Source organism: Prosopis cineraria, unplaced genomic scaffold, assembly GCF_029017545.1.
Source record: "Prosopis cineraria cultivar Desert tree isolate PC_DT_omini unplaced genomic scaffold, ASM2901754v1 PC866, whole genome shotgun sequence".
Lineage (NCBI taxonomy): Eukaryota > Viridiplantae > Streptophyta > Magnoliopsida > Fabales > Fabaceae > Prosopis > Prosopis cineraria.
In genome coordinates this window covers 2448-13719 of record NW_026556191.1, presented here as the reverse complement: position 1 = coordinate 13719, position 11272 = coordinate 2448, and the positions used below count along the sequence as shown (strand labels likewise).

The window sequence follows — 11272 nt, the reverse complement described above, 5'->3', positions numbered from 1 at the left end:
TTTAAAAGTTAGATATTAAAAAATATAAGATATTTTTATTAGTCTTTTGAGATATAATAATTATTTTTTTTAAGTGTTCCCATTGATAAATAATTTTATATTTATTGTAAGTTATTTAATAAAGATAACTATAAAAAAATAAAATTAATTTAAAAATAAATAATTATTTTATTAAAGAGTGAGATTAACAGAGGAAATACAAATTTGAATCAATAAAAAGATATTCGCGATGGATAAGCGTGAATTAAATTTTAATATTTATATAATTTTTAATAAGAACTAAGTGAATATTACGGCTGGGAAAGCTGGACCTCGAACTATGTGATCAATTTGACTCAATTTGAAAAACTGGATGGTATTTGAAAAACTTAATGATTATATATATATATATATATGCATGCATGTATATCTACTTAATTAATTAATTATTAATTATATAGATTATTAAAAATTTAACCAATATGTTTATATAAATTATTAAAAAAAACACTGCACGATGTAAATATAGGGTCCATTTGTACAGTTAGCGTCGATCTAGTTTAACGTCAAAAGTATAAAACAAAAATAAGTGAACGACCCTTTCAAGTGACAACAGAGAAAGCACTAAACTAGTGAGACGATAAATAAGTGACCTGTGACTGTGACCTCATGCATCACTTTTTATCGAAATTACATGCATGACCTTGGATTTCTTTACATCTATTTTTTCATTCCTAAAGTTTTTATATTGCATGCGTTTAAATTGATTATAATAACAATAAAATCAAAATAAGAACTCCAAGTTTGCAGTATTAAATGAAAAAACTTCAAAATTTTATAAAGATTATAGTTAAATCAATTTCAAAATTAATAACTTATGAAGCGAGCGATTTCGAACGTAATTTTCTGGGGACAATATTATAGTGTTGGTATTATAAAGGTTGTCGTAAATTGCAATAATGCATTGAGAATCCATGGCCGTCGGTAGAATCTGACAACCGCAGACATTACATGCAGGTTTCCTTTGTTTTTCCCCCCTTATCAGATGTGCTCATTTGCATTTGTTTCCAAAAATAAAAAATAAAAAATAAAAAGCAATTTGTGTCATAACTTAATGCGCGTGAAAGGTTTTTAAATTTGAAAGTACGTGTCTTGTCCACAAGCACGCGACGAGGGATTCGATGGTTACGTTTAATCAAAAGTTGAAACGTTGTTACCCAAAGAAAGAAAAATGGTGGGATATGCATGTTAGCATAATAGCATTTGAAGTGTGATTTAAATGGAAACATCGTACGTAACCATGCCTTAAATTATTAGATGACGTGTAGTAATCTCTGATTAATGATACTTAACCCTTGTCCCTAAATCACCGCCCATTTCACTAACCTCGATTTCAACAAAGCATAAACCTCATGACACGCTTCAACCTTGAGACAGCCAGAAAGCTTGTTAAAATTGAAATTCGGGAATGTCACGCGCCGCACGTTTTCTTGGTTCCACGTCATTGCTAGCCTGGCTACCCAGAAGTAACTACGTACTGACTCAGCTAAAGATGTACTCCTGCGTATTTCATATTTTTCAGATTAAAAAAAAAGCAAAATTATAACATCTGAAGCGAAATAAAAAAAGATTTTGTGCATGTGACATGTACCATGCTTCTAATTCCTAAAGAAAGAATAGTAATAAAATATAAGCAATGCTGAGTTACGATAACAACATGCTTATAATAAATATTAAATATCGCGATTTAGCATTATAGGATTTTTTTTTTAATTTTAAGGGCAAGCATTATGCTTGATGAGCCAGCGATCGAATCTACAATCTAATGCAGAGAGGCACAACACAGTACCACTAGATCCAAAAGTCTTTGGTTAGCATTATAGGGATTTTAATTCCACTAGATCAAGCCAAACATTTCTGAACATCAGCTGAAAAATTGAGAACCTGTTCAAATATCACATACCAAACATTTCTAAACATTACCTGGAAAATTAAGAACCCGTTCAAATATCACATGTGTATCTTATAAACATGATAACTAAAATTTCAAATATTAAATGATTTAAAATAATAACATAATTTAATTAATGAGATTACTCAGGATAATTTGTTTAAAACGATCATTTGTAATTTGAGTTTATTATTTATTTTTTGAAAAGATATTTTTTTAATATGAATAAATCATAGTATTCTTTTTTACAGCGAGTACATTATATTATTCAGGATTCTGATGATGAGCAGCATAATTTTAATATTTTATATGTATTATTTATCTCAAAAGATAAAGTGATAAAGTTAGTAGAGCAAGTGGCCAAAGGCAAGGACGCAGGACTTGAGGATATAGAATTTATGCTTTGCCAGTTTGCCCACGCCCACAACAAGAGATGTCCAGATCATAGCGAAACTAATATTTCTTTCTCTCTTTATTTTTTTGGGAAAAGATAATAAAGCTATATTTATTAATTATTAAATAACAGTAAAAGGACATTAACATACCAATTTTTTTTTTTTGGGTTCCTGGTGAAACTAAAATGTTGTTATGTGAACACAACTTTGTCATTTTCGTGCTTATGTTGGAAAAACAAACCGGCCAAGTACACCGTCGCTCCCACGTTTACTCAATTTCCCTGCCCCTTCCTGGAATGTAGACACCGATGATTTAACAGGTGTACAGTTGCATTTAATACTCTCTTCAATCGTATTCTCTAAAATTCAGGCCAAAATAAAATTATATATTCCCTCCGATCTTATTTATAAGTCATTTCTATCAACCTCATCAATATCAATATAATAAAAGTAGAAGAAATAAAAGTAAGTAAAATTCTAAACATGTTCCTATATAATAAATCTAAAAAATAATATTTTGTTACTTTTTTTGTCTCATGAAGAGTAATTTTAAAAATAACTCTCAAATATTATTTAAAAAGATGTACCATAATTTATAAATGGAATTAAATATACTTTTTAAAATAGAATTTATAAATGGGGCTGGAGAGAGTAATTTATTAATTAGAATAGAAAAATCGCGGCTCCTGCTGACGGAATCTGTCTCAGTGCCAAGATCTTACATGACAACCGACACAAGCTTCCTCTCACCTTCACTCGCATCTCTCGAGCTCAGGACTCTGCAGAAGCTAACCAAAATCTGGAAATGAATTCCGATAGCGAGAAGAGAATTTGCAAAACCCAGCATAATTCAGCATGAGAGTTCCTTTCTTTATCTTCTTTCATATCATATCATTATCCGTGTGCATTGAGCCACACACGGCAGACGGGACCAAAGCTATCAGCTTCAGAACTTTCCATGAATATCAGGCGAGAAGAATTCTGCACCAACCGTTGTTCCCGGAAGGTTCTGCTCCACCACCAGCCGCAGTCGAGTCGCCGCCACCGCCGCCTCCGGACACCCCATCTTCTCCCGACATTCCTTTCTTTCACGAGAATCCCGTGGGACCAACGCCAGATCAGAATCAGACACCGCCGGCGATTCCCAATGGGACAATAGTTTCGAACCCGACGGCGACAACGCCGGCGAACAAGCCCACGAAGAAGGTCGCAATTGCCATGTCTGTTGGAATTGTGACGCTCGGTATGCTCTCGGCACTTGCCTTCTTCTTGTACAGACACCGTGTGAAGCACCCTAGTGAGACCCAGAAGCTCGTGGGTGGGAATTCTCGGGGGATTGAGGAGGATTCTTCGGGGGCCCCACCGTCGAACTTTCTGTACATTGGGACGGTGGAGCCTCCACGAACTGAATCAGTAAGTGAGCCCATCGAGTCCAACGGAGGAAACAAGTCGCCTTATCATAAGCTGAATCCTCCAAAGCGATCCGATCGGTACCGGCCAAGCCCTGAATTGCAGCCATTGCCGCCGCTAACTAAGCCACCAGATGGGAATTACCCTCCGGCGATATCTTCGTCGTCGTCGTCTTCGTCCGACGAGGAAAGCCACGACATGGCGTTTCATACGCCGCACGGATCATCGGTGAGCTGCGAGGATGGCTATTATACTCCAATTTCGCGCCAGAGTTCTCTGGCTAACGGTAGCCCGACGGTGACTACAAGGAGTGAGGCTCATTCCACTAATTATCATCCTTTTTCAAAGAGAACGTCACCAAAATCTCGCTTGTCTGCTTCTTCGCCGGAGGTAAGGCCTGTCATTATACCATCTATAAAGCAGACTCCACCGCCTCCTCCTCCTCCGCCACCTCGATCGACACCGTTTCAGCATGTAGATAAACAAGTGGCCTCCGGTGCTTCTAGAAGGCCTAAATTCTCAGCGCCACCTCCGGCACCGAATTTGATGCATCTCCGGTCAACAGACTCCACACTCCAGGACACGTCGAGGACTTCCCCAAAATATCCTCCTCCGCCTCCGCCACCCCCTCCTCCTCCACCGCGACACCCTCAAACAACACCAAGGAAAACAGTTTCTCCGGCAATTAGTGTTCCCTCATCCTCTCCATCGAGAAAGCAACAGTCGTGGTCTGCAAGTGAAGGAGCTGCTTCTGGTAAAAGTGTAACAAAAGCTTCAGACTCTGAGCATGTTGATCAAAGGCTCGCCTCTTCCGAGAGGATGGAAGCCGATGACATGGACGGAGGGAAACCCAAGTTAAAGGCTTTGCACTGGGATAAAGTGCGAGCAACCTCAGATCGTGCTACTGTGTGGGACCAGCTAAAATCAAGCTCATTTCAGTAAGTAAAATTGCCATTCACTACAACTCTGGGCTAGTACTTGAAACTAACTATGAGCTAATAAGTGTTCCTTAAAAAAAAAAAAAATTATGTAGACTGAATGAGGACATGATGGAGAGCCTGTTTGGCTGCAATTCTACAAATGTCGTTCCCAGAGAACCTCCAAGAAAATTAGTTCTTCCTCCTGTTGATCAGGAAGAGAAGGTGCTGGACCCGAAGAAGTCACAGAACATAGCTATACTGCTAAGGGCACTAAATGTGACGAGAGATGAAGTGTGCGAAGCTCTTTTGGACGGTAAGTTGATTTATTCACAAGTTCATGGACACGCAAATCGTTCTTGATCACTAGTGTCTCTCAATTATTTTAGTTACACAATTGGATGTCACCTGCAGAGTACTACTTCTGTAACACATGTAAAAAGACACGTTCAATGTATGTATAGTGTGTGAGTGTGTGTGTTTGTAGAATCCTGCAAAATATGGAGTCACAAGCTCGTATTTTCCCCATAGCAATTTCCCAACAATACAAGCAAAGAGAATCTAAAAGAAAACTGCATGGTTCAAGAAATCAAACAAACAAAACTAAAAAAGGCATCATCATCATTCTTTACATCTATATTAAGTATAAGAAATCTAGCTCAATGTCTTTAGTGGTCCAATTATTAGACATCCTTTCAGAAGCATAGATTTGAACACGTTGGTTTATGATCACTCTTGTTCTTCAACTGCCTTGGGATGAAGAAGAAATCAAACAAAATATTCCCAAAACTGTTTCCTTCCCCTTCTTCTGAGGAAGTGTTGATATTCACTGCCGCTGTGAACAATCAGTTAATCCTTCCAATCATCCTTACCATTCACATAACCCTTCTCCATCAGTTGTGACTATCTAGCTTCCTCTTAAAGCAAGAGCCCTGCTTTCTGAGCCACGAATATCACAAATGAGAAAAGTCTGGCTGTTCTCTGCGAGTTATTTCTCATTAATTAATTTGCATCATATAGATAGGACTCCATATATCTACATCATGCTTGCTTAAGTTCTCCCAATCATTGTTGAAATACTCTTTCTCTTCCTTTTAACTCAAATTTCTTTCCAGTTTCTTCCATCCTTACTCTTTCATTCTTCCATCTTTTGCAAATTCACCATCTTGATCTCCAGTTATGGATGTACCAATCCTCAATTCGTATTATCTAAATGTGAAGGTTGATTTCATATTTTACTTTACAGTCTTAGTTGAATTAATTTTGATTTATAATATTTTTTTTACTCCATATCTGATGTTTCTGGTTTATTTACTTCACTGAATAAGTAAGTGTAACAAATGTCAAATATTGTTTTTGGACAAAGCAGGTAATCCTGAAGGTTTGGGTACTGAGCTGTTTGAAACTCTGGTAAAGATGGCTCCCACTAAGGAGGAAGAGATAAAGCTTAAAAAGTATGATGGTGACCTTTCAAAACTTGGGTCTGCAGAAAGATTTCTCAAAGCGGTGCTTGATATCCCTTTTGCTTTTAAAAGAGTCGAGGCCTTGCTATACAGAGCTAACTTTGATACTGAAGTTAATTACCTGAAGAAGTCTTTTCAATCCCTTGAGGTAACAATAGCTTAAATCAAGGTCTAGCTCTCTTGGTTTCTTTCCTGCAATTACATTCACGGTTGTCTCCTGAGAAATTAACCAATTATTTGTCTCTGTGTTACCAGGCAGCAAGTGAGGAATTGAAGAACAGTCGGCTGTTCCTCAAACTGCTCGAAGCTGTTCTTAGGACAGGAAACAGAATGAATGTTGGCACCAATCGTGGTGATGCTAAAGCTTTTAAACTGGAGACGCTGCTAAAACTGGTGGACATAAAGGGAACTGATGGTAAGACTACATTGCTTCACTTTGTGGTCCAAGAGATCATTAGATCTGAAGGTGCAGGCAGTGATTCCGCACATGAGAGTGTTCAGGAGAAAATGAGTTCCAAATTCAATGAGGATGAATTCAAGAAGCAAGGATTGCAGGTTGTGTCTGGACTAGGTAGAGACCTCAGCAATGTCAAGAAAGCAGCAACAATGGATTCAGATGTCTTAAGCAGCTATGTCGCAAAGCTCGAAATGGGGCTTGAGAAAGTGAGATCTGTTATGCTATACGAAAAATCAGATATGGAAGGGAATTTCTTCAACTCCATGAAGCTATTTCTGAGAGATGCTGAAGAGAAAATTGTTAGGATTAAGGATGATGAAAGAAAGGCTTTATTACTTGTGAAAGAAGTGACAGAGTACTTTCATGGGGATACAGCAAAGGAAGAAGCCCACCCTCTCAGAATCTTCATGATTGTAAGGGACTTTCTAAATATTTTGGATCAAGTGTGCAAAGAAGTTGGAAGGATGCAGGATAGAGTTATGGTTGGTGCTGCAAGATCTTTCAGGATAGCTGCTAGTGCATCACTGCCTGTTCTCAACAAGTACCATGCAAGACAAGATAGAAGTTCAGATGAAGAAAGTTCATCTCCATAGTACTGTAAAATATGAAGCAACAATAGTTTCTCAGGAAAAGGATAGTTCTACTATACCAAGATTTCATTCCGAAGTATCACTGGAAGAGTACAGCTTTATGAATAAAAATGGTTCCCTGAAATTGCTATGTAAATGTTGGGGAGACAACAAGAAGCTGTGGTAAGTACTTTCTGGTTTACAGAGGAAGGAGGCAGAGGCTTATGTTCAAAGTTCAAACATAATATGAAACAAACTTCAATTTCTCAATGGGAAGTGCACGACACACATCTTTTTTGTTTTTTTGATTCCAGCACATATACCATAGTTGAGATAGGTTTTATTAGATCATAGTTCTACAAATTTTCATATTTTATAATGCATTGATTTCACCCAAGAGGCTCTTATATGTAATTTTTTAATCAATTATTAACAATAAATAGCAGTTTTGCCGCATTTCTTGATCAGATCCTATTTCCTAGCACTTCATCTGAGAAAAGCGAGTACAAAAATTTTGTGGTAAATGCAGAAAGGAACAACATTGTGCTCTGGATTGTCTCACATGTTAAATTCGCAAAAGCTTAGTTGTGGTATTGTTTCTCATCACCAACAAAGGTAATAAAATCGAAGTTTACCCTGTACTACAAATTTACAATTTGAAGCTTTCATATATTTGCACATGGATGGACAATATTCAACTTGAAGTTTATTCCGCACCAATTTCGTTTCATTCCCGCCAAGTTTGGGCTATTGCTGTTGAAAAATTGGTGCCACAGCAATGCCCTTTGTTCTCAAAATCTTCTGAACCAATATTTTCCACTTCATCTCATCTCTCTTTCTTTGATTTGATATTTTTTGCTTGAAACTCCTGAAACGACAGGATTCATATGGGTTTAAGATAATTGAGAGGTGAGAATAACAATTTGGCTTACGAACATTAAATGTTATATAAATAGAAAAGTTAATTAATCCATTAGTATTTAGATAAATTACCTGCATAAAGGAACTTTACAGATATGTGGATCAGCACATAATCGAGAATGTAACTCAAATAGTTGCCACATTCTCTTACAATGAATGCAACCACGTGGGACCCTCAATTTACAGGCAACAAAATGACGAATAAGCAATTCTATCCCCTTGCAGGCTGCATAGCCACAAGGAGCGTCGTTCGTTTTTAAATCTTTATCGCGTGGACCAATAGTTCGACACCCATCTCTACAGATGTGAACCAGTGCTTCCATTGCCTCGTACAGTTCTATATGGATCTTCCTTTCTTCACTCTTCCTCTTCCTCATCTTCTTTCTCTGGTTGTGAATTCATCCCACCAAAAAAAAAAAAAAATCAGATCCAGAAAAGACAAGAAAAATCGAGAGCAATTAAAGAGAAGACGGGATATTTTACATTCTCTTCCATGGTTATGTATTCGAGAAGTTCGGATTCCAGAAATGGGTGACTCTGCTTCATTGCTTCCCAACCTTCAGACTCTGAAACAGGTTTGAGATTCTTTGAGATCATTCGGTAACAAATTAGGCTCAGCCGGGGAGCATCACATAGCAATGAAAGCTGAAATACGTCAACTACGTTGTCTATAGTGAGCGAACTCATCTCTAGCTTTTCTTCACATTCACGCTTCAAGTGAGGGACAACAAATGCATGTGACAGCACCAATAAAGGCAAGACCAGTTCTTCCATTTCTTCTTTCTCATAGCTATCAAAGAAAGCGTCAAAACAGTCATGATTCCCAACAGTTGCTACGGTCAAGTAATTGTGCTATTCTTATAGAATTTCACTACAAGTTACGTTTGCTTATTAAAATATAATATAATGGAATGGATTAAAAAATAAAATGATCAAAAAAAATAAGTGAACACATTTATAAAAGAGGGGGTAATTTAGTTAATGTAGTTGAGAATAATGATTCATGTAATTTTTGAAGGGTGTAATGATCGTCACTTTTTTTATATATATTAATTTTATCATACTTAATATAGGAGAAGGATGATTTTTTTCCCCCTTAATTTTTTCAATCCATTTCATTCTATTTTATTCTAATGAGCAAATGTGACCATAAATTTAATCCCAATAATTTGAAAATTTATACTTCTTGTTGACCCTAGCATGAAATTTTTGCCATAAGATTAACAAGAGCAAAATTAGAATTTTTTTTTTAAGAGCGCTGCTACAAACTAATAAACTATAGGAGATATAGTGACCGAAAAAATTAAGATGTAAGAACAGAGTAAAACTTTTAAGAGCGCCTGAGCCTGTTCTGAAGATTGTGAGGTAAATAAAAGGGATAGAACATACCACGAAGAATACAAGAATCGAATGAAAACTCGGACTGCGTCATGTGGAACCCCGAGAATGGAAATAGATCGCCGACCATAACGACGACTTGCTTGCTTTAGCATGCCTCTCAAAACTGGAGAACCCATTCGCTGTTCTTACGGTATCATGTAAGTGGCATGGATTCAGCAAGTAACGTAAACATCCACTCACATAATTGTTAGTAAAGAAGCAATTATGATTTCAGCATACTAATATTATACGACTAAGGTACAAATTCAATTGAAATGAATAAACTTACAAGAATGTGAGAATGAGCAAAAATAATACCACCGTTACGAGTATTAATGCCAACATCTGCTTTATAGCCTTCGTCGAAAAGACGATCCCACAAATCTCTTGTTGCCGGGGACACATAGCTGCACTTCCTTGGCGTTAAATTGTTCACAAACTTTTTCTGGCTTGTGCAGCTGGTTAATGCCGACCTAGGCAAAGGGGGTGGCGGTACTGGAATTGAATTATTGACCTCCATAAATGATTCACAATATCTGCGATCCAACTTAACCTCACTTTGTGATCCACTCTCCAATACAGCTGCATAAATATAAAAACAGATCATCAAACGGTACTACATGGCTTTTGAAGATTAATGCCAGAAACAAACCCAGTCAAGCATCCGTTACTTCATACACTACGTCATGATTTGTTTCAATCCCAACATTGTAATGGGAGAAACAGATCCAGTCAAGGAATGTGGAATGGAAATGAAATTGATTAAAGCAGTTAGTGCGGAAATCACGTACTTAGAGAGCATAAAAGCCGAAGCAGTCGGAAAATGAATTGTTGGGAACGGAATCTTGAATCGGAGAAATGGTGAATATAACTTTTCCGATGACGCAGTGCTCAGAATTCTGAAACGACGACGCGGGAAGTGATTGGTGGGATAACGGAGTGATAATGCGAATTGCATCATGGACACATGGTTTCTTGAAGAAGGACGAGATTTTCAGGGAAATGGGATCGATTATGTTATCCAAAAACTCACGAGTCACGAGCCCATCTGTCAGTCCTCTTCGCACCAAACCCCACAAATGAGACTCTCGCTCGCGCGCTTCTGGATGTTTAATCTGTTCATCAATAATAACGTTACGCACGCGCTATTTTCCCGCGCTGTTGCTTAACTGCTCTAACGTTCACCACATTGTCTAACTGAGCCTTGCTTTTTTTTTTTTCCCCTTCTTTTTTTGGAACAATCTTTTTTTATGATAGTTCGATCCTTAATAATTTTTAAAAAATCAGCTATAACTATTGATTTAGATTGTTATAAATTTAAAAGTTTTAAGTGTAAATAAGACATTTAAATTTTAAATATAACTCTCATTTAGATTTAAAATTCTTATTTATAACTGTTTGATATAATAATTGTAACTTATTTTTAAACTTTTTTATAAGGGAACATGATTGTTACAAATTTCCTATCAAATTAACTTCTATCCAATATTTTAAGATTTAAAACTTTGTGCTGAATGATCGATGTATTTAAGTACCTATTTTTTTACTTTTAAAATGTGGGATGTTATTTAATATATCAAATTTTATTTTATTTAAAATTTTTATTACTCAACAAATGTTTGTTTAGTTGGTTAAGCTTTTTTGAATAAAAAAATTATCATATATATTTTTTGAATCATATTATTTTTTAATATTAATGTATTTGAACTATTTATTATATAATTTTTTCAATATATCAAAATTTATATTTTTTATTTTTATTATTTAACATATCAAATTTATGTTATTTAAATATTTTATCACATTTTTTAAACATTTCAAATATATTAG

The 11272-nt window shown here is 36.2% G+C and overlaps 2 protein-coding genes across 3 annotated transcripts; one reads left to right on the top strand and one right to left on the bottom strand.

The window, feature by feature from the left end:
* The first annotated feature begins 3030 nt into the window (after nt 1-3030).
* On the top strand, nt 3031-7608 carry LOC129298625 (formin-like protein 6). Its single transcript, XM_054937048.1, has 4 exons — nt 3031-4673; nt 4769-4968; nt 6022-6263; nt 6371-7608. Exons 1-4 carry the CDS (start codon nt 3181-3183, stop codon nt 7163-7165), a joined length of 2730 nt encoding a protein of 909 aa, XP_054793023.1. The 5' UTR covers nt 3031-3180; the 3' UTR covers nt 7166-7608.
* A 116-nt stretch (nt 7609-7724) lies between these two features.
* LOC129298626 (BTB/POZ and TAZ domain-containing protein 4-like) lies at nt 7725-10528 on the bottom strand. Of its 2 annotated transcripts, XM_054937049.1 has the most exons (6): nt 10234-10528; nt 9732-10024; nt 9452-9582; nt 8546-8852; nt 8135-8448; nt 7726-8009 (listed from the first exon to the last, which is right to left on the bottom strand). In XM_054937049.1, the coding sequence occupies exons 2-6, from the start codon at nt 9960-9962 to the stop codon at nt 7889-7891; spliced, it is 1104 nt and encodes a 367-aa protein (XP_054793024.1). In that variant the 5' UTR covers nt 9963-10024; nt 10234-10528; the 3' UTR covers nt 7726-7888. The 2 variants fall into 2 exon arrangements, with proteins under 2 accessions (XP_054793025.1, XP_054793024.1); XM_054937050.1 differs by lacking the exon at nt 10234-10528 and having other exon boundaries at nt 7725-8009; nt 9761-9982.
* Nucleotides 10529-11272: the final 744 nt, after the last annotated feature.